Below are 27,397 nucleotides of genomic sequence, written 5' to 3' on the forward strand. Positions count from 1 at the left end.
TGATAAAAATGATGATTTCAAAATCCAGAGTCTGACAGGATCAGTGAGACCAAACCAACTCCACCTCCAGCTCAGCCACCATAAACCAATCAGAAACACTTTATTTGGAGCAGCTGAAGTAACTTCTGCCCAATTCAGAGGTTCCCCCCAGTGTGTAGAATCCTGGAATGGTTTGAGTGGGAAAGGACCTTAAAGCTCATCCAGTCCCCCACACCTTCCACTAATCCCAGGTTGCTCCAAGCCCCGTCCAACCTGACCATCACAGAAGGTGGAAGGGCTGCCCCACACAAGGACCTGCTGTGAGCTCTGGAGAGCCCTCACATATGGGGGAAACATCACTTTATCAATTGAAATATTAGTTTAAGTCTCTAAGGAACTTCAGGCTCTCTCCCAGACACTTCCAAACCCATCACACACCCCAAAAGGAGCCCGACCCCGCACGCTGCAGCCCCAGCACTCAGCAAGCCCCACAGTTTGGGGTCACACACGCTGAGCTCAGCCGGCCTTCCCTCCTCGCAGCGTGGATCCGTGGAAGTGGATCCGTGGAATTACGTACTGCGCTTCCCACAGCACCTCTTCCTCATCCAGCGCGGGGCCGGGCCGGGATCGGCCTCGGGGGGCTCCGAGCCCAGCAGAGCCTCCCCCCGGGCCGCCCTCCGCAGGCTCCATATCCTCATCTCCGCCCGGCCCTTCCCTCTGCTCGCAGCTCTGAGCCCTGGGCGAGCAGTGCCTCCTCCTCCTCTCCTCTCCTCTCCTCCTCCTCCTCTCCTCCTCCTCCTCCTCCTCTCCTCCTCCTCTTCCTCTTCCTCTTCCTCCTCCTCCTCTCCTCCTCCTCCTCCTCTCCTCCTCCTCCTCCTCCTCCTCTCCCTGCACCCCACACTCACCGCACTCACCCTGCGCCGCCCCAGCACACGGCAGGCACCCAGCGGGCTCAGACAACACAGAAACTTGGGGAATTTCACCTTTTCAAAGCTTCCAGTTCCAAAATTTCACCTTTTAAAAGTTTCCAAAGCATAAAAGCAGCCCCTTCTTTGGGATCTCTTCGGGAGCACGTCAGGGCAGAGCTGCATGTTGAGGGTGACACACAGATGGGCTCCTCGATGAGTCCTTGTGGAAAGCAGGATGCTACAACCACCTAAAAATAATTCTGGGCACTTCTGCCTACACTGAATTATTCTATAATATACTAAATATAAGATATTAATTATAATAACTATAATAATTTACTGTATATTATAATATAAAACTGCCTTGAAATGCCTAGATATCCTAAACACAGAAAAAAAAATAAAATAAAACAGGTATGCTGATTCCAGGTGTTCCTGCTTTAGGATTCATGCGTTTTGTAGGCACAGAGTTATTTCCAACTGTCAAATTATCTCTCTGCTCCAGCTGCAGGGATTGTCTCTGCCCCCTGCAGACACAAGGGAGAAGTGGCCACTTCCCTCTGCAAAAACCTTTGGTGTATTGGAAAACACACAACACATCTTCACCCTTTGCTTTTTTTGGTTTATTTTAATAAAATTTGATTTTTTCAAATATTGCCTAAAGGGATTGGTGTTCCTCAGCTCTCTAAATTCCTGCTTTTTAAAGTATGAGCCCCCAAAAAACACACAGGTGTGAAGTGAACTTAATTATCACAGAATCATGGAGTGGTTTGGATTGGAGGGACCTTAAAACTCCTCTCATTCCACCCCTGCCATGGGCAGGGACACCTTCCACCAGCCCAGGTTGCTCCAAGCCCATCCAACCTGGCCTTGGACACTTCCAGGGATCCAGGGGCAGCCACAGCTTCTCTGGGCAACCTGGGCCAGGGCCTTGCTCTTCTCTAAACCTTTTCTGGTCCTCTCCTCCCTCCTAGCAAAAGTCATTCTCCCTGTGCTTACACTGCAAGAAAACTCTCCAGAGTTTCAAAAGCAAAACATATTCAGCATTTAAACCTTCTCCAGCCAAGTAGGGAACACTGGACCTTCTCTCTTGCTCTGTGCATCAAAGGAAGAATTTATCTACAGGGTAAAAAATAAAGAAGAAAAATGTAAAACATAATGGCACCTTTGTTTCTTTGGGTTTTAGACTTTCTCATTCCTCTTCTCCCTGCAAGGAATTACTGTCACTAGAGGCTTATTCTTAAAAACACTTAAACACAGGCAAAGCATCACATCCCAACAACCAACATCTCCAACCCTCTCTCCACATGTTCGGTTTTCCATCGCTGCATTCAGCAGAATCCACCTCCATGGTGCAAAACCCCTGAGCCCCATCTCACCCCATCAGCATCCCCCAGAGGCTGGCTGGGCACTGCCCAGGCTCCCCAGGGCAGTGGGCACAGCCCCAAGGCTGCCAGAGCTCCAGGAGGGTTTGGATGATGCTCTGAGGGACAGGGTGGGATTGTTGGGGTGTCTGTGCAGGGCCAGGGGTTGGACTGGGTGATCCTTGTGGGTCCTTCCCAACTCAGGATATTCTCCAAGAAAGATGGAGAAAGACTATTTACAAGGGCCTGGAGGGACAGGGAATGGCTCCCCACTGCCAGAGGGCAGGGATAGATGAGATGTTGGGATGAAATCCTTCCCTGTGAGGGTGGGGAGGCCCTGGCACAGGTTGCCCAGAGAAGCTGTGGCTGCCCCTGGATCCCTGGCAGTGTCCAAGGCCAGGTTGGACAGGGCTTGGAGCAACCTGGGCTAGTGGGAGGTGTCCCTGCCCATGGCACAGGAGTTGGAATAAGATCTTTAAGGTCCCTTCCAACCCAGGCCATTCCACGATTCTCTGATTTCTTTCCTGATTGAGAAGAATTTCACCCTCTGGATATCACCAGGAAACACCACATGCAGGTCCAGGGTGGTTTAAGCCCCATCTCACCATCTCCAGGCTGCAAATCTAAAACCAGGGGATGCTCAGAAGCCAAACTGGGCCAAGGTCAGACACAAAGGTCATCTCCAGAGAAAACAGCTCCCTGAAGACTCTTCAGCAGCTTTGCCCAACAACTGGCTTCTTCCTTACACTTTGCTCCTGCCTTCATTGATTTTATTCCTCTCAAAAATGCTGCTGGAGTGAGAAAAACCCTCACGAGACCCTCCTTGGTGACACTGAGTCCCACAGTGGGTTTGTGCGCTATGGAAACCTTGGATTAATGGTTCTTCCATTATGCAATTCACCCTCAAGATGGAAGTAAATGGAATAACCAAAATAACCTTGGTTTAGTGTATACAAGCAGTGGGAAGAGCTCACATGTGATGTTTTCATGACACACCCCCAGTCCTGCCCATGGACATCTCAACTGCTGGAGGAAGTTCATGCAGGAGCTCAACCATCCTGCAGCCAGGGCTGGAGAGCAGAGGCAAAATCCAGGGGTAACTTGACTTTTTTTAGTTCCCTTCCTTTTTCAAAGCCAGATATTCACAACCCCACAGCATATTTTCTTTGCACTGGTTGGTAACAAGATGCTAAGGAGCAAAATGGAGCAGGAAAATGCTCCTCCTGGTGAAGCTCTCCAGGATCACCCAGGGAAGGGAGAGGCCCCTTGCTGAGCTGACTTAAAATGACAGAGCCACAGAAAAAGAAAGAAAAGAGAGGTGGCTCAGCTGGGAACTGAGTCAGGGAGATGCAGCACCACTGCAAATGGAATTGCTGGTTCTGCAGAGTCACGAGGGTTACACGTAACCCCATCCAGCTCCAGAGCCAGTCACACATGGAGAAACACAGATCCAGCTGCTCTCCACAGACTGCACCACTCCCTGCAGCCTGCAAGAACTGGATTTAGGCAGGAGACCTCTTTCAATCCTCCCCATGCAGCATCCAGGTAACTGGGATGGCAGGACTGCTCCACCTCCCCCTCCAGGGAAATGAGCTGTACTGCTCCAGGAGAAAATCCTGCCAGGAACAGAGCACACTCTGTACCATTTCTGGGAAGCAGGAACATTGCCCTGGCTGGCACACGGCCTGGCTGCAGGTCACAGCTCTGAACCTGGGCAGCAGGACCAGCTGGGCCCGAGAAAACAACCAACCTGCTCAGAACCACAGGAGCACTGAGGGTGGAAAAGACCTCCAAGACCATGGAGTCCAACCCCGTGCCCCATCCCCACCTTGTCCCCCAGTCCAGAGCAGAGTGCCACGGCCAGTCCTTCCCTGGACACCTCCAGGGATGGGGATTCCACCTCCTCCTGGGCAGTTCCAGTGCCTGACCACCGTTGCCATGAAGAAATTCCTCCTGATGTCCAACCTGAGCCTCCTCTTTGCAGAGGACAACAATAAATCCACCCCCATGACCGGGACACCTCCTCCTGCAGCACCCAGGAGCCTGTTTATAAAGTCTGAACAGCTTTTCTATCCCCTCCATCCTCTCCAAAGTCAGTGCCAGCACCTTACACCAGCAGGTCCTTCTCCTGGTGCTGCTGCCTGTGTCCAAGGGCTCTGCACAGCCCTTCCAGCCTCCCTCCTGCCAGGAGCTGAGGGATCACCCTGTGTGCCATGTCACCACTGCATTCCCAAGCTCCCAAATGTAACACCTACCACTGCCCTTGGAACAGCTCTGTCAGCAATTTAAGCTCCCACCAGTACATCTGGGGGAGAGAACCATAAATTGGGTGTTTATCATCCTGTCAGGCTTTCAGCCCTCCTTGTTTTCCCTTCCCTGGCCCAGCTTTAGCTGTAAATGAATATTTGGGCTTCTCATGAATGAGTTACTGCCAGAGAGAGAGCTGCTCCCTGAGGAGACTCATTTTAAATTGGCAACACTACTTAAAGCTGGATTTTTAGTTGAAGCTACAAATCTAATAAGTGAGGTCAAAACCCCACTGGTTATCCATCTTCAGGAACAGCATCCCTGCCAACATAATGTTATTACAGTACCATGAGAAGTCATTTTATATGGAAAAAAAGCAGGCTCCAGGGTGCATCCATCCTTGGAGAAGTGTCTCTGCACCCCACACTGGGTTTGTCTCAGCACTTGTCCCAGACCATGCTGGGCTCATTCCCAGCACAGCCTCCTGGGAAAAGCTGCAGCTGGATCCATGCTCAAACTGCTTCCCACTCATCCCAGGACAGGGCTCCTGCAGGAGAGGCTGGAGAGCCCCTGGTAAGGTGCTCCCAGGGCCCTGGGTGGGTCAGGGAGAGCTCCCTGACCTGGAGAGGGGAGCAGAGACCTGCAGGAACCCCCAGGGACCTCAGGCATTGCAGGTTCCCACCTCCTCTCACACAACATCCCCTTCAGTGAGGAATGGTTGGACTCCATGGTCTTGGGGGGTTTTTCCAACATAAATGATTCTGTGATTCCCCTGGAGGCAGCTCCAGCATCCACAAGAGACACCCCCTGCCATGTGCTTCCCATCAGGATCCCTGTGTGTCCCTGGGGACACCAGCTCAGGGTCCCCCCTCCCCACCAGCTGGGCCAGGTTTTCCTGTCGTCCATCTATCTGTGATCAGGCAACACTGAGACCAGGGAGGGGACAGCCCCAGGGTCAGCTGTCACCTCCTGCCATCTCTGGTAATAAGACTAAAGAATCTGTACAGCCTCTTGAATATACAGTTATGGAATACATTCCATACTTGGTTTTTGATAAATCACTTCTTTTTGTATGGAGGCAACAACTTATTTTCCTTTTATTCAGCCCCATGATGCCTCAGAGCAGGTTACACCCATGATGACAAACATTATATCAATGTGGACACAAATATTTAAATACTGATGGATAAATATTCCAGCAGTGGAAACCCTGGGCCCTTCTTGAGGACAAAATGTCCTCATCCCAGGGCAGCTGGGACCCTCAGCAGTCCCCCCCTCTGCTGCCTCCCAGCAGAAGCAGCACTCCAGGCATGCATCCCACCTCATCAGCAGAGCCAGTGGGAAAAGCTACAACTTATTATGCAACAGAGATTTTCTTCAAATAAAATAAAAAGCTGAGCAGAATAAAAGTGGCATTATGTCCTCTGGAAGCTGATCCTCACTCCCTGGAGTGACAATTTTAACTTAAAGACTCCTGAACTCCAGCAGAATTGTCAATTTGCCAGGCTGGATGCAGGGAAATACCCCGAAGGATTATCAGAGCCCATTCCAGAGCCTGGAGGAGCAGAAGTGCTGCAGGAGCACAAGCACCACAAGATGCCAGCACAGCCCAGCTGGATGAGCTGCTTCCAACCTGGCATGTGGGTAGGGGGCATTTGGGGGTTCCCACATGCCATGAGCAGCCTGAGGGCTCTGCCTGAGGCTGGGGAAGGAGCTGGAATGAGGGAGAGGAGCAGCAGCTCTTCCCAACCAGCCCCACCAGAGGAGCCGACTCTCCTGCCCCGTGAAAGAGTGTCCAAGCAGAGTCTGGCTGACAAATCCCTCTCTCCTACAACGTCCTATAAAGGCTGGTTACAAAGTCAAGGACAGGAAGCAAATTCTGGCTGACACGGAGGTGGTCAGTCAAAGGTTGGACTCAATGACCTCGGAGGTCTTTTCAAACCAAAACAATTCAGTGATTCAGTGAAACACCCTCAGCACCTCTGAGGCCAAGCCCTCTGCAGGGACTTGGCTTATGCAAGAACTGAGGAGCCTCAGGGCCAATCCTGCAAATCCACCGACTGTCTGAGCTCAGCCAGAATTCCATGGAAGGAACGTGCCAGGAGAGGGCAACCTGCTCCTGCTGCATGCTCGGATGGAAGCAGAGAGCAAACCACCATGTGACTGGAACTGCCTGGGAAGAAAGGCCTGGGGAGCTGGTGACAGCGGCTGGACACGAGCCCGGGTGTGCCCAGGGGGGGCAGGAGGCCAATGGCCCCTGGGCTGTGCCAGCCCTGCTGTGTCCCAGCCCCAGGGCAGGGCCCGTCCCTGTGCTGGCACTGCTGGGGCACCTCCAGCCCTGGGGGCACTTCTGGGCCCCTCAGACAAGAGACACTGAGGGGCTGGAGCGTGTGCAGGGAAGGGAACGGAGCTGGGAAGGGGCTGGAGCAGCAGGAGGGGCTGAGGGAGCTGGGGGGGCTCAGCCTGGAGCAAAGGAGGCTCAGGGGGGACCTTCTGGCTCTGCAACCCCCTGACAGGAGGGGGGAGCCGGGGGGGGTCGGGCTCTGCTCCCAGGGAACAAGGGACAGGAGGAGAGGGAACGGCCTCAAGCTGTGCCAGGGGAGGGTCAGGTTGGACATCAGGAAGAATTTCTTCATGGAAGGGGTTGTCAGGCATTGGAAGGAGCTGTCCAGGGCAGGGGTGGAGTCCCCATCCCTGGAGGGATTTAAAAGCCCTGTGGATGTGGCCCTTGGGGACATGGGTCAGTGGTGGCCTTGGCAGAGCTGAGGGAAGGTTGGACTTGATGACCTCAGAGGGCTTTTCCCACCTAAACAGTTCTTTGATTCTGTGACTTTAGTATACTCAGTCATCCCATCCACCTTTTCCAGAGGAATGTCAGAAATCCCGTGGGGATGAAGGCACACACAGATCTGCAGGTACACTGGTGCCATCATTCCTCTCAAGCTGTGAGTCCTACCAATTCCCTGATCCCCGACTAACAACCCAAAGAAAGACATCAAAGGGCATCACATCCGACCCAAAGAAAGATAAATTCCTTTATCTGCAGGGAGAACATCTGAGGGACTCACTGTGCCCTGTGAGGGTGGCACTCAGGAGCTCAGACCCCATTCTCCCTTCTGTGGCCAGGAGCAGAACCTGTTGGGTTCCATTAGACCCAAACCCCACACCAGAAGGGTTTCCTGTCAATCTTTCACTCCTTAGGGTCCAACAGCTCTGCCACCCTCACCCCTGCCCCAGCTCAACCCCCAAGAGACGCCTTCAGACTCGTTGAAGTGATCAGCTTTCATCTAGTGACTCACTTCTAATTAGCAAGAACTGTTATTATTTTCAGAGTTCAAAACTGATTTACCTACAGCCTTTTTCTGTGCCAGGTAAAGGAAAAAAGCCCGTGGGAATTTTAAATGCCTAAAAATAACACTGAAATAAATACACTGAACTGATGAGGTAAGCTGGTAATCTCCCCCTTGGTGCTCCCAATAATATGAAAATCCCCGTTGTGTTACTAAACCTGGCATTAAAAACTACTTACAAGTGAAACTTGCCTTAAAAACATAAGGAACAAGAGTCCATTTCTAGCACTGAGCAAGACTTCCAGGCACAAGAGCCAGGATGTGCCAGGACACGGCTGCAGGGCTTTTTCTCCTTCCTGCACCCACAGCTCCCTGTTCCAGCATCTCCATGAGGAACCCACGCCATCAAACTACACTGGGAACCCCCTGGGATGGAACTGTGCAGAGCAGAATGGAATCCTGAAATCCCAGACTGGTTTGGGTTGGAAGGAACCTTAAAGCTCATCTTGGAACATCTTCCATAGACCAGGCTGCTCCAAGTATCCCTTCCAGGGATCCAGGGGCAGCCACAGCTGCTCTGGGCAACCTGTGCCAGGGCCTCCCCACCCTCCCAGGGAAGGATTCCTTCCCAATATCCCATCTAACCCTGCCCTCTGGCATTGGGAAGCCATTCCCCCTTGGCCTGTCACTCCAGGCCCTTGTCCAACGTCCCTCTCCACCTTTCCTGTAGGCTTCCTTCGCAAAGCCCTGTCCTTTGGTTCTTCCACTGGATAAAGTTTTGCTTTATCTGTGTGTCCAGTCCCTTTCCACGTCCCTTTTTCCAGAAACCTGGGATTCTTCATTAGGCAATAAGGTTTTCCAGCATGTAAATATGCTGCATGCTCCCATTTTAGACAGCACTAGGAGCAGTTGAAAGCTTTGGTGTTATTTTTAGCACAAATATTTTCAAAAGCAGTTTAGTCTTCCAGAACCAAACCTGGAGTGTCACTGGTACTTAAGGAAACCACATTCTTTGCCTGTTGTGAAAAATAACAACTTTGTAGTATATGGAAGTGTTTTCTTGCTCAAACTCCATAGCCTTGCCACCGAGGGTGACTTTCTCCTGGCTCCTTGCCAGCTGCACACTGTTTATTCCCTGGGATTTGAAAAATCCCCATTCCTGCGTGGGTGCAGAAGTGGGAAGGATGATCCGTGTCGCTCCTTCTCTGCTGCACTTGCTAATATTAACTGGGTTTGTCATTTTGGGAACTTATAACAGGAGTTGGGATGAATGTCAGTGCAGATGGTCCTTCCTTGCTGAGCCGGGCACTGGGAATTGGGATGCTCTGCCTGGTTGGGATTAACTGTTGTACCTGTGGCTTGTTCACAGACATGGAGCTGTGTGAGCCTGGGAGCAGCCAACAGGACGGACAGGGGGACCCCTCAGCCCCTGGCACATGTCTGATGAAGAGCAGGCTGCTCCCAAGGGGGGATCCTGACCCTGTCACACCCGGCAAAGCCTCTGCTGGGCTGTCCCAGAGCTGCCACTGTGATGGCTGGGTGGCACCAGGGAATGGTGGGCAAGGAGGGGCACTGCTCTCAGGGGGACACAGGCAGTTGGAGGGGCTTGGTCTCCTCCTGCCCTCACTGGGGGTGATGCTGCCCTGGGCCACTGGTACCACTGACACCAGGTGTCCTGGGCAGCCCCAAGCCGGGCTCATCTGGAGAGGCTGGAACCTCACACTTGGGACACACAGACACAGGGTGAGGCCCTGGCACTAGGGAGGCCCTGGCACAGGTTGCCCAGAGAAGCTGTGGCTGCCCCTGGATCCCTGGAAGTGTCCAAGGCCAGGTTGGATGGGGCTTGGAGCAACCTGGGCTAGTGGGAGGTGTCCCTGCCCATGGCAGGGGGTGGCACTGGATGAGCTTTAAGGTCCCTCCAACCCAAAACATTCCATGATTCTGTAATTCTATGACCATGCGAAGGCACGAACTTCCATTTGTAATTCCCCAAGGGAAATAATTAACCATGAGTTAATTAACCATATGTGCACAGTTGCCCAGGTATCATTGGTTTTGGCTTTGCAGCCTTGCCAAGTGACCTTGGCAAATTCCCTTGACAAAAAGATGTGTGGAAGTGAAAAAATCACATGGAAGCAACACAAAAAAGCCCATCAAGAAATAGAGAAAGGAAACATTGATTTACAAACAGCTGGAAAACATGGAATGATAAATCTCCTAACACAAATCATGCACTCACACACAGTGTTTGTCCAGAGCATGGGGTGAGAGGGCTGTAAATAATGAAATAAAGAAAAAGCAGACTTTAAAGAAACACAGAAGATGGGCACAGGAGAAACACAAGCCAACAACAACCCACAGCAGTTTGAAACACAGGAACAGCTTTGCAGTACCAACAGACATGGCACAGCAGAGAGCATTCTGCCACCTTGATACTTATCAACTCAAGGAATAGCACAATTGTCACTGTAGGAATTAATCTCTCTCCCATTTTTGCTGGTGAAACATTTGCTCTCCACCTTCCACAGGGTGAACTGCCCTGCACCTGATGTCTGCAGTTGGTTACTTCAGCTCCTGAATCATTCCCCCCCTCCCAGCTCCCACAGCCACGGCGCAGGACTGAGCAAGGGCTGAGAAGGATTTCTCCTCCCTGTGGACCTGCACCAAACTCCTTCTGCATCAGCTCAGCCAAAAAAGAGCCTTTTCCTTCACTGCAGCTGTCCCAGGTCACTCTGGTGAGGAAAGAAAGGCCCTGATGTGCCAGCAAACTTCATAGAATAATGGAATCATTAAGGTTGGAAAAGCCCTCTGAGACCATCAAGTCCAACCATCCCCCAGCACTGCCAAGGCCACCACTGACCGTGTCCCCAAGTGCCACACCCACAGGGCTGTTAAACCCCTCCAGGGACGGGGACTGCACCACTGCCCTGGGCAGCTGTGCCAGGGTAGGACAACCCTCTCCATGAAGGAATTTTCCCTAATAACCAATCTAAACCTCCCCCAGTATCCTCGTGCTGCACATTCCACCCCCCTCCTCCAGCAGGAGCATCTTCCCGAGCTCCAGCGTGAGCGGAGCCTCCTGCCCACCCCGCTCTGCTCCTGCAGTGCCAGCCCTTCCCAGCCCCCTACACCCTCCTCTGCTCCATCACGTTCCATTATTTATGTTCAGGGGTTATTAAACAGCCTCACCAGGAACACCGAGCACACAGGAGCCCAAAAAGTTCCAGGGAGGAGCCGTCCAGCCGGGCCTGGCTCACCACACACAGCCTGTGGAGTGCAGCTCCTCCAGGGATCCAAGGAGCCCTGAAACAGGGCAGGAGGGGCAGAGCAGAGGTGACTGCTCGGGGAGCAGAGCACCAGCACTCCCTCATCCCCCTGTGCCCTGGGCAGCAGCACAAGGCAGGGCAGGTGCTGGGGATGGGTGGTGCTGCTGGGCAGGTGAAGTGCATGTCCTGCAGAACTGCAGAGCTCCAGGAGCTGTGACATCACTTCCCACCCCCCTCTGAATCATGGAATCATGGAAGGTTTGAGTTGGGAGGGACCTTAAAGCCCATCCAGTGCCACCCCCTGCCATGGGCAGGGACACCTTCCACCAGCCCAGGTTGCTCCAAGCCCCGTCCAGCCTGGCCTTGGACACTTGCAGGGATCCAGAGGCAGCCACAGCTGCTCTGGGCAACCTGTGTCAGGGCCTCCCCATCCTCATAGGGAGCAATTCCTTCCCAGTATCCCATCTAACACTGTCCTCTGGCAGTGGGAAGCCATTCCCCCTTGTCCTGGCACTCCAGGCCCTTGTCCAATGTCCCTCTCCAACTCTTCTTGTAGGTTCCCTTCAGGTACTGCTGCCCTTTGGTTCTCCCAGTGGATGAAGTTCTGCTTTACCTGTGTGTCCAGCCCCTTTCCATGTGTGTTTTTCCAGAAAGCTGGGAATCTTAGTTTGGAAAGCCATTCCCCATTGTCCTGTCACAGAATCATGGAATGGTTTGGGTTGGAAGGGATCTTAAAGTCCATCTGGTTCCACCCCCTGCCACGGGCAGGGATACCTCTGCAGTGAGGACTGAGCAGCCACGTGGCTCCTTCGCTCGCTCCGGAGGACGAGGCCGGAGCAGCGGGAATGGCCTAAATACTGAGCTCCTGCTGGAATGGGTCAGTCCTGCTGTTATGTAAGGACCATTTTCTGTGTTCCTTCGCTGGGAATGATTATCAGGGATTACATCTGGGAAAGAATAGCAGAGAACAGCATGTTGTACCTGGGAAACAAGGGGAAGATCAGCAGCACAGCCAGGAGGGAAGTACAGTCCTGGGGTTACTCCACCCCGACAGGGAAGGGAGGTGGAGACCAGGAAAGCAGCAGCAGGAGAATTATAACAGATTAGAAAAAAGCCAAGGGGGGTGGGGGGGAGGAGGGAAGCAGTTCCTGGGCTGTGAAATAGAAAATCCTCAAGATTCCTCTCATCCTCCTCATGTTTGCACTGCCAGGCAGCAGCCAGGAGCAGTTGGAGGCTCTGTAGACAAGAGAACCCTACACTGGTTTGGTTGGAAGGACCTTAAACACCAGCCAGTCCCACCCCCTGCCATGGGCAGGGACTCCTTCCATTATCCCAGGTTGCTCCAAGCCCCATCCAATCCAGGGATCCAGGGGCAGCCACAGCTTCTCTGGGCAACCTGGGCCAGGGCCTCCCCACCCTCACAGGTGGGGACCTTCCCAATATTCCATCCAAACCTACTCTCATTTTAAAGCCATTCTCCCTTGTTCTGTCACTCCATGCCTTGTGGATCTCAGATGTTCACAGCCCATTTCAGCTGGATGTCCATCCATCAGGATCAGACACTCAACTTGATCAAGCACTCACTCTCCTGCCCCTCCCAGATCTAGGCCTGCAAAATTCCCAAGCCAAAGAAAAATTCCCAGGCTGAACAAACACACTCTAAAAGCAACAAAAATAGGAAACCCCTTTTTTTCTGTGTGTCACTTTAATTTCTTATGCCAGACACGTGTTCAGACCACTTTCTTCATCCATCAGGACCGAAACCCCCATGATTAGGATGCCTACCAACAGCCCCATCACCTGTGATTTCCTGGGCACTCAGCCACTTCTTTCCATGAAGAAATTTTCCCAATATCCAACCTAAACCTCCCCTGGTACAACTGGAAGACACTTCCTCCCCGGCTCCCCCCTCCTGTCAGGGACTTGCAGAGCCAGAAGGTCCCCCCTGAGCCTCCTTTTTTCCAGGCTGAGCCCCCCCAGCTCCCTCAGCCCCTCCTGCTGCTCCAGCCCCTTCCCAGCTCCCTTCCCTTCCCTGCACACGCTCCAGCCCCTCAGTGTCTCTTGTCTGAGGGGCCCAGAAGTGCCCCCAGGGCTGGAGGTGCCCCAGCAGTGCCAGCACAGGGACGGGCCCTGCCCTGGGGCTGGGACACAGCAGGGCTGGCACAGCCCAGGGGCCATTGGCCTCCTGCCCCCTGGGCACACCCGGGCTCGTGTCCAGCCACTGTCACCAGCTCCCCAGGGCCTTTTCCAGCTTTCCAGCCCATCTGCCCCAGCCTGGAGCATTCCATGGGGTGGTGGTGACCCAAGGGCAGGACCCGACACTTGGCCTTGTTGTCCCTCACACCTCTGGCCTGGGCCCCTGGATCCAGCCTGTCCAGATCCCTGTCAGAGCCTTCCTGGCCCGGGTCAGCCAGGAGGAGCTGAAGGGTTGGCTGCAGCTCACTGGTGGTGGCTGAGATGGAGTAACCCATCCTGATCCAAGGGAACAGGGATATGGGAGGGGCAGAGCATCCTGGCACTGCAGGAGGGAACACAAGCGAGCACAGAAGGCACTGAGAGGAAACAGGAATCATTGAGAGCAGGAAACCCAAGCAAAGAGCTCCACCTCAGCAGCACTGTCAATTCTATTTCCCATGGCAGCAGCTCCTGGCATAGTTAACAGCAGCCAGCTATCCTGGGAAAATCAAGACTCCAAGGTAAAGAGGCAATTAGAAGAGCAAGGTGACAGAGAGCTGGCAGCCAGTGCCTCCAGACAGGAGCTCTCCAGCAGAAGGAAAACAGCTCACAGTGATGGAGGAACTCACAGGAGGAGGGGAAAAGGGAATGCTTTTGTCCAAAGAGCTGGAAATAGCAGGACTGTTACAGCCAGAGATGAGCTGGAGTCGAGGGCACAAGGACAACAATGACAGGGATTGTCCTGTCCTGCCACAGCCAAAGCAGAGGCACAAACCAAGGCCACCTGGCCAGGAGCTTCTGGGAGGCCAGGGGAGGACAACAAGGGGATAATTCACAGAGCAGGGCAGGGAAGGTGGCAGATGCTTTGCAGTGTCACAGGCCCAAGTCAAAACAGCTTTTGCAAACAAACTTGGAAAAAGGACAAAAAACAGCCCTGATAAATCAAGGAACAAAAGTAACATTATCACTAGAGCAATTAAAGGGAAAGCCGAGGAATAATTCATGATGGTTATTTTTTAATGCCACTATAAAGGCTGGAGCCAGGACACTGAAGGGGAACCACTTGCTGGTTTGAGCTGTCCCTTGGGTCTCACCCACCCAACTGCACAACAACCCTGGGGTGGGGAACACGGCTCCAGTGTTCCTCTCCAGAGCTGGATCTTCCCTTTCCACTCTGCTGCAGCAGAAACTCACCCCAGGACCAGGGCAGAAGGCATCACCACCACCAACAACAACCCTCCTCCTTCCCCTGGCACCACTCAGACCTCCCATTCTCCTGCAGTCCAAAAAGCTGCCCTGCTTGCCAAGAAGAGAGCAATGGATTAAGGCAGGAAGAATAACCAGACAACCCAAGCAGTCAAATCTGGTTATCCCAAATCCCAGAGCCACACCACAGGGTGCTGGTTTCAAAGTGAATCCTTCCCAGGATGGTTGAACGAGGTCAGCTCAGGCAATTCCATCTCTCCCCTGGCAAGCAAGGTGTAACTGGTATTTTGGGAACAAGATAACGGGACAGGGCACAGGCAGTGGTTCCTCTGGGCACTGCTCCTTCACTTACAGTGCTGTGCTGCCTGAGGACCTCCTGGGTCACATTCTGCACACAGAGAGTTAGAGCTTGTAACCCAAGAGATGAAACTGTGCCCAAACCTGTTGAGTCTTTCTGGATTTTCTGGCTCCCCGCAGCGAGTGCCACAATTTAACTGGGTGTTGAACAAAGTATTAATTATTCCTGCTCCATTTAAACCTATGACCTGATAATTTCCTCTTTCTTTTTGTTATAGGCACTTGTCCTCAACTTTTCATAGACTCAGTCACAGAATCATTCAGGTTGAAAGAGACCTTTAAGTCCAGCTGTCAACCCATCACCACCACCATGTTCACACTAACCCGTGTCCCCAGGTGCCACATCCATGTTTTTTGAACACTTCCAGGGATGGGGACTCCACCCCTGCCCTGGGCAGCTGTGCCAGTGCCTGACCACCCTTTCCATGAAGAAATTTTCCCAATATCCAACCTGGTCCTCCCCTGGCACAGCTGGAGGCCGTTCCCTCTCCTCCTGTCCCTTGTTCCCTGGCAGCAGAGCCCGACCCCCCCCGGCTCCCCCCTCCTGTCAGGGACTTGCAGAGCCAGAAGGTCCCCCCTGAGCCTCCTTTGCTCCAGGCTGAGCCCCCCCAGCTCCCTCAGCTCCTCATCAGACTTGTGCTCCGGCACATTTTGTGCAGCACTGACCATCTCCCACGTGGCACCTTCAGCTGTTGTTCTTCCAGATGGAAAATTTACTTTCCATCATCCCCCTTCCCTTGGTGGAGGAGGTTTTATTTGTCTGGTTAATCTTGTGCCTGTTTGTTTTTTTGGTTTGATTTTGTTTTTTTAAGTTCTGCTGAAAACCCTCTGAGCCAACATGGGGAGAGCCAGGGCCTCTCCAGGGACAACATCACAGCTGCACATGGAGTAAACCTACATTTTATCTTTTCCACTTTTCTTACCAATTCCCATTGTTTTTGCTGTGCTGTCTTCAGCCCCAGCCAAAGGAACCAGACACCTCTGAACACAGTTGGTAGGTAAGTTGGCCCTGGCACAGATACCAGCACTGATCCATCCAGTGAATTCCTGGATTTTAGTTCCATGAACACCAAAACCACCTTAAGCCAGCCTGGAATCTGCTCCTGAATCACAGCATGGCCTTCACCCTCTCTCCTCCCAGGAACCGCCAAGCAGGGGGGGCAAAAGGAGTCACCAACTCCCTCCCCAAGCAGCCCAAGTCCATTCTGGGGAGTTTTCCCAGTGTTTAAAATACGGGGGACAGACCCCCTCATCACAGAGCCAAGAAAACAATCCAATCCCCATACATTCATCACTCATATAATTTCTGTATCTCATGATATTGCCCTAAACACAAAGGATAGTTTTATACATATTTTTATATTTTTTTCTTAAAGAATATCAACCAACCACAGTCACCAAATACAGGGGGTGAGCACAGAAATCTGATTTTCAGGATAGAGAACAGCACAGGGTCATACCCAGCACTGATGAAAGCAGGTGATGGAGCTTGGAACCATGTGGGCAAATCAAGTTTACTACAACTTTACCAACACTTTGTAATCCCAACTAGGAACAGGAACGCCAGGTTTGTCTGAACAGAGGCTAAAGGTGAGCTGTCCAGTCAGGTGTGGGACCCTGCTGTCCTCCTGTGACACTACACATGTGTTTGAGAGGAATTAAGCACACGTGGTAATTGAGCAGAGCTAAGCCAGCAGCTCAGCTCTACTCTCACTTTCTGCCACTAATCCCCTGGGATCCCCAGGCAGGTTTCTCCCCAGGAAGCAGGATGAGGACAGAGAGCCCAGGCCACATTTCTCAGTACCAGTGTCCCAGGTCACAGCTTGTTACCAAAATAGTCCCAGCTCTGCACCAGACAGAGGGGAAACCAGAGCTCCTCCAGCTACACAGCACAGGGAACAGCAAAGTCTCCCATCTCACACTTGCTCTGGGGACAGGTTTTGCTGTTTCTTAAAAACAGACATGAAAATCAGACCTGTGAAATGGCCTCTCTGGGTGCACAGCTCCAGCCAGCAAGCAAGTTAAAAACACTTCCACAGACTCTTTTCATCCACCCCAAAATGCTCTCCCAGTAGTCAAGGTACGTGCAGAGTTATCCCAATTTGCCAGTCCAACACCCATCAAATCTCAAACACCCTGAAGGCAGTGAGGGAGCACTGATTCCTGCAGAGACACAGCCTGTGAGAGTCACTGATGTTCCTCCTCGTCAGCACAAATCCAAATGGCTCCTCACCACCCTCTGTGCCCACTGGAGCCCATCTGGGCTCTGCAGAGCAGCCCTGGAAAACAACACGGCTTTGGGGGATCACTCAGGGTAAGAGGAGCCAATTCAGACAATTCCCCATGTGAGCAGACCTGAAGGACCCAAGGACTTCTTCAGCAAATCCAGAGTCTCCTCCTTCCACCTTTAACACCCACCCCAGGGCTCACCCAGCACTCACAGGGACACAACACTAGGAATTTTATTTTGATTCAAGCAAAACGGTCAAACCTAACACCCAAACTCTTTACCTTAATGAAAAGATCTCTAACTGGGACAAAACACCATCAGCCAGGCGAACATGAAAGCACAAAGTAACGCAGTGATCTCCTCAGCTCTACCTCCACAGCACAAGGACTCAGCACCTGCTCACAGAGTGTCTTATCCCCTCAGATGAGATCAGAAAAGCCTGGAATAAGAGGAGTGTGTGTGGTTTTGATCTCCCCTGAGCTCCCTAGGCTGGATGGCAGCTGAGTCAGCACAGCCACACCAGCACTGCTGCTGCCCTGCCCTCAGCCCTGAGTGAGGAACTCAGCACGGCCAGAGCCTCAGGACAGCAAGTCTCTGCACTTGCTATTTTTGTGGGAAGAGACAAACCAAAATAACTGTGCCTGGCTCTGGGGCAGTGTTGCTGACAGGCTCCCACGGCCCCGGGCTGGGCTGCAGCTCCATGGCCCCTCCACGTCTCCCCAGCATCACCCACGGGCCAAAAGGGGAAGGTGAAGCCACACACCCACCTCTCCAGGAGACCCTTTTCCACACACTCACCCAGATAAAGGACTCACATCCCATTATGGATGTTCCTGGACCATCAGCCTCCACAACCAGCTCACTGCAGGTGGGACCAGCACAGTGTCACTCTGCCCAGATAAACAAGTGTGCCCAGGAACTTCAGATGTGCTCTCCCCCTGCATTTGCATATTCCAGAGCTGGAATTTTAAGGGACAGAGAGTTCACAATACTTAGAATCAGGGAATCATGGAATGGTTTGGGTTGGAAGGAACCTTAAAGCCCATCCAGTGCCACCCCCTGCCATGGGCAGGGACACCTTCCACTAGCCCAGGTTGCTCCAAGCCCCGTCCAACCTGGCCTTGGACACTTCCAGGGATCCAGGGGCAGCCACAGCTGCTCTGGGCAACCTGTGCCAGGTTCCCTCACAGGGAACAATTGGTTCCCAGTATCCCATCTATCCCTGCCCTCTGGCAGTGGGAAGCCGTTCCCCCTTATCCTGTCCCTCCAGGCCCTTGTCCCCAGTCCCTCTCCAGCTCTCCTGGAGCCCCTTTAGGCCCTGGAAAGCTTCATCCATCCATGGATGCCCGTGCCCTGACACACATCATGCTTCAACAATCCTGGGAAATGGGTGTTTGACACATGAATCAACATCTGCCTGCCCTTGTGTGACCACCCACTGCTCAGAAGCCACATCAGCCCAGGGCTGGGGTTTGTTCCCCCCCAGTTCCCACCATCAGCACTCGGAGTTCTGCTGTTCCTCCAACCCCTCACACCCGTGCCCTGGGTCCCCCCTCAGCGCTGGGGGTTTGCTGTGCACACAGCAGCACTTCCCACGGGGAAGCTGAGGGGTTTCCTGGGGCACTGAACCAACCCCAACCTTCCCCAAGGTGACTCTTAAAGCTGAGCTCACACTGTACCCCTGGATGAATGTTCTCTGCACAGAGCAGCATCTGCAGGGGTCCCAAAGCCCAAACCTGAGCCAGGACAGGGAGGTGTGATGGGCACTGAACCAAAGTGACCCCAGGATCCACCACAAATCCCTCACCACTGCACTCCCCAGTCCCACCTTCACACACCCCTTCTCTTAAATATTCAGGAATTTTATGCAGATACATTTTCATTTTAAGAGAAGCATTATAAACTCAGGTGTTCACTCCATCTTCTCTCTCCTAGAAGGGAAAATGATGAAATAAGAGGAAATGCTGATTTCCAGTATCCAACAAAAGATCTGAGAGTGGATTTATTTCAGAACAAAGGAGACAGCCAGCTTTTTGATACATTCACAGAATCGTGGAATCACAGAATGGGCTGGGTTGAAAGGGACCTTAAAGACCATCTCATTCCACTCTCCTGTCTGTGTACCCCCTGAAGGGGACACCTTCCACTATCCCAGGTTGCTCCAAGCTCCATCCAGGACTGAACATTCCAGAGACAGGGCAGTCACAGCTTCTCTGGGCAACCTGTGGCAGGGCCTCACCACCCTCCCAGGGAACAATTCCTTCCCAATCTCCATCTAACCCTGCCAGTGGGAAGCCATTCCCCCTTGTCCTGGCACTTCAGGCCCTTTTCCAAAGTCCCTGTCCAGCTCTCTTGAAGCCCCTTTAGGTACTGGAAAGGGCTCTGAGGTCTCCCTGGAGCCTTCTCTTCTCCATTCCTGAGGTTTGTTTTCTGCAACTTGAAGCTATGTTGGTTTGTAGAAGAAAACCCACAGTTAATCCCAAAAGAGTTATAAACACTGAACTATTTCTAAAATATTCTGTTTGTTAACCAACCCATTACCCATCAGAGCAGTAACAATGTCACTCTGGGGAGGAGCTGTGAGACAGGCACGGGGCTCTGACAGTTTTACACAATGCAGCAGTGCCAAAGCTGCTCCAATAAATACCACAACAAACACCACAGCACAGCATGGTGTGTGGAAGGGGGAGGAGGAGAGATACACACAGAGCCAGCTCAACTAAACAGATGTGTCATCTACCAAACTAAGCTATGGGAACACCACCCATGTGGTACAGGAGCCACTGCCCATGGCATTTACAGCATTCCCTGTCCACACAGAGCAGCAGAGTCTCCAGGAGAGAGGCACATCATCCTGCCTTCAGGGACGAGTTCATCAGCATGAGTTCATTGTTACTGGCTGTCCACAATGTACAGCCATTACCACAGCTCTAAAGACCTCCCAGAGCTGCCCAACCAGCTGAGAAGACAAGTGGTGCCCACAGCATTGTGTCCAACCCTTTGTGTCCCTGGGAAACCATCAGCTCCGTTCCACCACGTACGAAATCGGATCTGTGCAGGTTCTGCACAGCTGAGCAGGCACAGAGGAGCTGCTGGCAGGGGGGACTGAGAGGGAGGATCTGGGTGCCAGGGGTACTGAGAGGGAGGATCTGGGTGCCAGGGGGTACTGAGAGGGAGGATCTGGGTGCCAGGGGGTACTGAGAGGGAGGATCTGGGTGCCAGGGGGTACTGAGAGGGAGGATCTGGGTGCCAGGGGGTACTGAGAGGGAGGATCTGGGTGCCAGGGGGTACTGAGGAGGAGGATCTGGGTGCCAGGGGGCTCTGAGGAGGAGGATCTGGGTGCCAGGGGGCTCTGAGGAGGAGGATCTGGGCGCCAGGGGGTACTGAGGAGGAGGATCTGGGTGCCAGGGGGTACTGAGGAGGAGGATCTGGGTGCCAGGGGTACTGAGAGGGAGGATCTGGGTGCCAGGGGGGACTGAGAGGGAGGATCTGGGTGCCAGGGGGGACTGAGAGGGAGGATCTGGGTGCCAGGGGGTACTGAGAGGGAGGATCTGGGTGCCAGGGGGTACTGAGGAGGAGGATCTGGGTGCCAGGGGGCTCTGAGGAGGAGGATCTGGGTGCCAGGGGGCTCTGAGGAGGAGGATCTGGGCGCCAGGGGGTACTGAGGAGGAGGATCTGGGTGCCAGGGGGTACTGAGGAGGAGGATCTGGGTGCCAGGGGTACTGAGAGGGAGGATCTGGGTGCCAGGGGGCTCTGAGGAGGAGGATCTGGGTGCCAGGGGGCTCTGAGGAGGCTCCAGCCACACGCTGGCCCGGGGTGCTCCCTACCTGACTGGTTGTTCCGCATGCGGATGGCCTTGGCCTTGGCCAGCTCCAGGGCCGTGACCCAGCGCTGCCGCTCCACCTCCGAGTTGGCCTTCAGGTGGTAGGTCCTGCCCCCGTTGGACAGCACGATGTTACACGAGTCCTCCGTGTCGATGTGGGCCGTGGACAGGTTGATGGTCCCCCGGCACGTGTGGGCCATCTCTGCCTGCGTCCTGCACGGGAACAGAGGGACAAGGACGGGTCAGTGCCCCTGACACAGCCCCTCCTCTTACCAAACAAGGGGGATTTCTTTAAGAAGGAGTCTCTGCAGCAGCGGGGCAAGATGTTAGAAAACTCTTTTAACTTTAGCACAATAGTGTCTGGTCTGATGTTCCTGGTTAATGGTTAGTTTTGTGCCATACAGTACCTAGTACAAACACCAGAGGTTGTGTTAGCTCCCTGCATCTGTGACTAGCAAGGCTTGTGCCAGCTAATGCTTCCTTATTTACTTATATTAGTGATTAATTTGTACTAGTAGATGTCTTAGTTTTGAGAACACAGATAGAGGGTCAGAGTAAAGAACAATTAGAGAAGTGTATCAGGACTTGACCAGATATCTGAGATACTCTCAAGGAAGGAAGATTCAGCAGAAGATCCCAGACCATAAAAGGAGATTCTGGGGAATGAGATGTTCCCAAGTGACCACCAAAGACCCCCAAAAGACCCCTACTCATATTCAAATAAGTTCACATATATAATTAGCATATATGTACGTATTCAAGAAATACAATATAAATACAATGAATATGTACTAGAGTCATGAATATAACCTGGTCTGTTGGGTTGCTACTCATGCATGCTTTGAGAAATAATCCCCATGCATCCAGCATTGCTAATAAAGTGAAGTTTGCATTTCTAACCAAGCAAATTGGTTGGAGAATTTATTTCCCAGCTTTCGGTGACAGTCCCCAAAACATTCAGTGACAGTCCCCAAAACATCACCAATGCACCCTCATCCAACAAAGATCCATGGAGACATCCCACAGTCCACACTCCCATCCAAGGAGCTGGATAAGCTCCTCAAACAGAGAAACAAGGACAGGCTGCACCATTTAGACAGAGCTTGTTCCCTTGCAGGAATATCCCCCCTCATTCCAGCAGCTGGTTTCACATCCCACTGTGCCCATTGCTTCTGGCTGCCCTAAAAGCAAAGTTACCACCTGCACATCAGTGACCTTTCTCCCCTCATTTCTATTGCTGCTTTCCTCCCTTCTCCCTGCTATCCTGCATCCAGCATTTTGTGGCTCCTTGTATCCTTTCCTATCAGTGTTTTCTGGGTTTTTGTGCTCAGACCTTGCATGCAAAGCTCTCCACCAGCGAGGCAAACAAAAGCAGCACGATGCTGTCAGAGCACCTTTGCTACTGGCACAACTGCTTAGCCCCTCCCCAGGCTCACCCAGATGAGCTCACTTCCCAAAAACCAGCCCTCCTTTCACCCAGCTGGGCACACCTGGGACAACCCACCCTGCAGCAGCCTTACCCACCACCATCCCACTGCCAACAGCCTCATCCAGGACTCCGTGTCCAGGGGCCAAAGCCCCCCAAGCCTGTACAAAGAACAGCACATCCCTGCTCCACACCACAGCTCTGCTGGTCCCAGCCCAGGACAGGCTGGATCCAGGGACCAAGGGCACTGATGTGAAGGTGAACAAGGCCAAGTGCCAGGTCCTGCCCTTGGAGTCACAACAATCCCATGGATTGCTCCAAGATTGGGGCAGAGGGGTTGGAAAGCTGGAAAAGGCCCTGGGGGTGCTGGTGACAGTGGCTGGACACGAGCCCGGGTGTGCCCAGGGGGGCAGGAGGCCAATGGCCCCTGGGCTGTGCCAGCCCTGCTGTGTCCCAGCCCCAGGGCAGGGCCCGTCCCTGTGCTGGCACTGCTGGGGCACCTCCAGCCCTGGGGGCACTTCTGGGCTCCTCAGACAAGAGACACTGAGGGGCTGGAGCGTGTGCAGGGAAGGGAACGGAGCTGGGAAGGGGCTGGAGCAGCAGGAGGGGCTGAGGGAGCTGGGGGGGCTCAGCCTGGAGCAAAGGAGGCTCAGGGGGGACCTTCTGGCTCTGCAAGTCCCTGACAGGAGGGGGGAGCCGGGGGGGGGTCGGGCTCTGCTCCCAGGGAACAAGGGACAGGAGGAGAGGGAACGGCCTCCAGCTGTGCCAGGGTTATTTCAGGTTAGATAAGAGGAAACACTTGTTCACTGAAAGAGTGGTTAAGCATTGGAAGAGACTGCCCAGGGCAGTGGCGGAGTCACCATCCCTGGAAATGTTAAACAAATGTGTAGATGTGGCACTTGGGACATGGGTTAGTGGTGGCCTTGGCAGTGGTGCATTAATGGTTGACCTCGATGATCTCAGAGGGCTTTTCCAACTTGAACGACACTGCAATTCTGTAAGAACATCACAGCACAGGAATCTGGAGTTCTCTTGAGGGAGGTTTTACAGGCACAGCACAGAGCTGCTCTCAGAAAGTGTCAGCGACTGAGTCCTTTATGGGCTGGAGATACAGTCCCTCCCAGGGAAGGGTGGGCAGCAATCCAGAGACTCACTGCCAACCTTATTCCTGGGATTGCTTGTTATGTAGAAGGAAGTCACTCTGGCTGAGCGTGAAGCCAAACCCCCAAGCCCCCAATCCTAACTACAGCGTCCTGAACACATCTCTGACCTGCTCAGCCCTCACACTGCTCTGCACAACAGATTATCCCAGGGCCACATCTGAGCTCAACATGTGGACAGAAAATCCTCCTGGAGCCTCCTAAATATTTATGGTTTGTGTCTCTCAGCACCACAGGTTAAGTTTGGCACCAGTGCACAGTGTGGTTACACTTGCTTGCAGGGGGTAAATTGGCCCCAAAGAAATCAAGCTCCGATTTCCATTTACAAGTCATCCCTTCACGCTGCAGCAGGTCCCAGGAGGGATCCCTTCCCACCTTGGGAGAGCTGCTAAAATGATTTTCTTTTCTCCATACAACAAAGGTCTCCAAGGTGACTGCACTAAATCAACCACAGTGGTGTTGAACAGCCTCGCTCTCCCGCCCAAGGAAACTGGGATTTGGCTCCCTGAGCTCCCTTCCCAGGCCAATCTGCATGGGAAATCAACTCCCATCAATCAGCACCCACACGAGGCAGGCACCTGACCCAGCCCAGAGCCAACAAGCTCCTCTGTGTGCAGGCAGGGGAAGCAGAGGTGCCCTTCAGAGCCCTCGTGGTCAGCGGGATCTGCTTATTCACCACTGGCAGCTGAGCCATTGCATAACGTGATCCCGGCAGATCTGATCCCCCTTCCCGCAGCAATCCCGGCACAGGGAGCACCTGGGCAGGCTGCAGGGAGCAGAGGGAGGTGAAACATGGGCACGGAGCACACAGAGGTGGAGGCAGCTGAGCCTCCAGGATTTTTTAGCTTTGCGAGGGAGCGACCGACGGGATTCGCCCTCGGAGATACAGAATTAGAGCTGTGCATGGGAGGCAGGAAGGGCACTGACAGCCCTGCAGAGTGCTGGCCAGGACACAGCAACAGGGAGAAAACATCCCAAAATACCACAGGAGGTCTAAAGCACCCACCCAGCTTGGGGAGAGCTCACGTGGCAGGTCAAGAGAACCCTTTTCCCAGCAGCAAGATCCCAAAGCTCCAGGACACGCTCCATGCAAGCCTTGAGCCATTAACCAAGGCACAGGGACACTGCCCAGCCCGGGCAGGCCAGGAGAAGGTCAGGAATCTGGACACAATGTCACAGCTTATGCCCCAAATCATTCTCATGGCAAGAACAGTGCTGCTTATGGCTGCATTAAGGTCACCATAGAGGAGAATCCCTGCTCTAAGAGCAGGAATATCCTTTACCACAATGCCAGCAGGCCCCTATTCCAGTTGTCAAACCTCCTCCAGACACATAGGTGACAATTCCTGCAAGGATTTTGCCCAAGCCATCAGATGATGCTGCTCTGAACAGCATTTTGCCTTTTTTTACTTTGACACAATAATAGAAATTTCAGACTGGCATCCCTATGCACAGCCCAGCACAGCTCTTGTATCCCAGGCACTCACAATGACAGATTTTGCAAATACCTTCAAACATCATGTTAAATATTATTTGCAGCATTTCTCCCTTTTTTTTTTGACTGGAGAAGCTGCTTCAGCTCCTTAACACCACAAATCTAAACACACCGAGCTTGACAAGACAATTTACAGCATCAGTTCCTTAAAAAAGCTTCACTAAAAAACTCCTGGAGTCTAAATTTCAGCAACTCATCTTCCACAGCCTGACAGAGCACTGCAGTGCCATAAAAGAGCAACAAATCCTGATTTAAAGACCTGCTTCCCAGTTCTGAAGGGACACTTGAGCTCCAGGAGGCTGCTCAGTTTTAACAGCTGTACCAAATTTCACTGTATATAAATAATAAAACTCCTCTGTAGGAGCTCACAAGGCACATTTATCAACAGAGCAAAATCTACCAGCCTCATAGCTGTGGTTTTGGTGATATCCCAACAGCCAAAGACTGAGCTTTGGATGCTGGTAGGATGCTGCTCACACAGAATTTGTGATCATGGCTGTGTGGCTCTGCTGGAAGTTAACAGGGCACAGCAAGGAACAAAGAGCCCCAGCTCACACTCTGCTCCCAACACTTACGGAAGCGTGAGGGATGCCAACGGGATTTCTCTGATTTCCTTTCTACTAGCAAGGCTCAGCACCATGCTGGGTAGTCTTGCCTCTCCTAAAATTTGACTTCTTTTCTCACAGCTCCAACAGATCAGGCAGAGGATGCCAGCAGGGAACCGAGCCTGCTCTGCACAGCACCCGTGTCCAGGCACGGCGGAATTCCAGCCTGAGCACTGAGCAGGAGCTCAGGGATTCCCAACTCTGGGACCAGAGCACAGACCTGCCATCCTGGCAGCTCAACATCTACCTCAGTTCAGCCAAGCAGAGCAGGTATGACACATGGAGGGACCTTGTGAGGTTCCATCCTGGCTGGGAGCATCCAGCTTCTAGGGGGTGCCAGAAATGCTCCAGGTGGTGAGGTGAAGGTCTCCAAACTGGCTTATCCACCTACAACTCAACAGGGAGCTACACAAACACTGACCTGAGGCTCTGCTCCGAGGCTGGGAAGGCCAGTTTCCAGCATCACCCACATTGCTAAAGCACCTCCACAGAGAAATCCAAACACAGTTTGAGATATACCCAGAAAAATGGCCTCACGCTCTCATCCTGCAGATCTTGCCCCATCCCTGGAAGTGTTCAGGTTGGACAGGGCTTGGAGCAACCTGGTCCAGTGGAAGGTGTCCCTGCCCACGGCAGGGGATGAAATGGGATCAGCTTTCAGGTCCCTTCCCACCCAAGCCATTCCATGGTTCTATGACAGACTCGCTGCTTCTTACACCACTGACCTCTCCTGACTCAGAGACTAAGAACTATTTTTCTGACCATTTCTTTCACGGATTAAGTTGAAACCAGTTTATTCATTTCATTTTTCCATCACACTGGAAAATATCATAACATTAAGGGCTCTGCAGCCACAGAGAAATATTTATATCCACAGCATAACTGGGAAATGCCCTTTGGAGTCAGGTGCAGGGACTGCTGCAGGCAGAGGGAGGAACAGGAATCAAGGACAAGGAACAAACCAGGCAGAACTGGGCAATGCAGTATCTGGGGACAGACAGGAGGCACCGACTGGATTTGGGCTCTGTCTGACCACAAGAACAGCAAAGCACCTTTTTTAGATTCCATCACCATGGCCCTCAGGGGAATCAGGCTGAGCCTTTTCTTAATTAACAGAGATGGAAATTCCTCTCAGGGGATTTTGTTTCCTTACCAAAAGGAGTGAGGGGCAGCACAAAAGACGACTCCGCCCCAAGCCCCACAGCACCCAGAAGGCTGTTTGTGCTCATCTAGCTCTTCCCACGGGATGTTGTTCCACAAGACACAAGGATTTCCATGCAGAATCCACAGTCTATCAAGGCTCTCTGGATTAGGTCGAGCTCTCCCACCCTGCAGTGACCCCGGCAGCAGGGCCAGCACCCACCAGCGTTCCCACAGGACAGGAGCTGCATTCCCTGTTTCTCACTGCCAACAAAAGGCTGTTGTGCCACCACCTCCTCCCCAGCACCTCCCTCCTGCCTTGGCACCAGCTTCCAGTGCATCCACGTTCGCATCTGGTGCTTGAATTCACAGTCACCCTCACCCCATCCCCAATATTTGAACTATGAGATGCAGTGCAGCTTCTCAGCTGTTACAGGAACCCCCTGCAAAGAGTTTCACGGCACATTTCCCAATAAACTGAGATTTTGCACGTCCTTTGTTCAGAGTAATTGGGGATATAAAGCCAGTGAAATCTCTGCAGTCCCTTTTAGGCGTGAGAAATCCCAAAAAGCACTTTAGAACTGGTTTTGTTTGAGCTCACAGGGGTGGAACATGGACACCAAACCTCTCGGGGTTATTACTCTCCCCGGGTTCAAGGAAAAAGGGTTTTTATGACGATTCAATCCCAGAACTGAAATGCCCAAGAGGAAGCAGGCACGTGGCTCC

General features: G+C 52.8%; 1 protein-coding gene and 1 long non-coding RNA gene across 3 annotated transcripts in view; both read right to left on the bottom strand.

Moving 5' to 3' along the window:
• OSBP2 (oxysterol binding protein 2) overlaps window positions 1–27,397 on the bottom strand; it is a 105,509-nt gene that overhangs the window by 58,632 nt on the left and 19,480 nt on the right. For both annotated transcript variants that reach the window (XM_051773346.1, XM_051773347.1), the window contains one exon: window positions 20,850–21,058. In XM_051773346.1, the coding sequence (XP_051629306.1) occupies window positions 20,850–21,058 (209 nt within the window). The remainder of the gene's footprint in view (window positions 1–20,849; window positions 21,059–27,397) is intronic.
• LOC127463662 (uncharacterized) lies at window positions 909–18,230 on the bottom strand. Its single transcript, XR_007900908.1, has 3 exons — window positions 18,057–18,230; window positions 10,978–11,330; window positions 909–2,006 (listed from the first exon to the last, which is right to left on the bottom strand). It is a non-coding gene; the product is annotated as an uncharacterized LOC127463662 (long non-coding RNA).

The sequence above is a fragment of the Manacus candei genome, unplaced genomic scaffold (genome assembly GCF_025592945.1).
Source record: "Manacus candei isolate 608988 ecotype Guabito, Panama unplaced genomic scaffold, ASM2559294v1 h1tg000167l, whole genome shotgun sequence".
NCBI lineage: Eukaryota > Metazoa > Chordata > Aves > Passeriformes > Pipridae > Manacus > Manacus candei.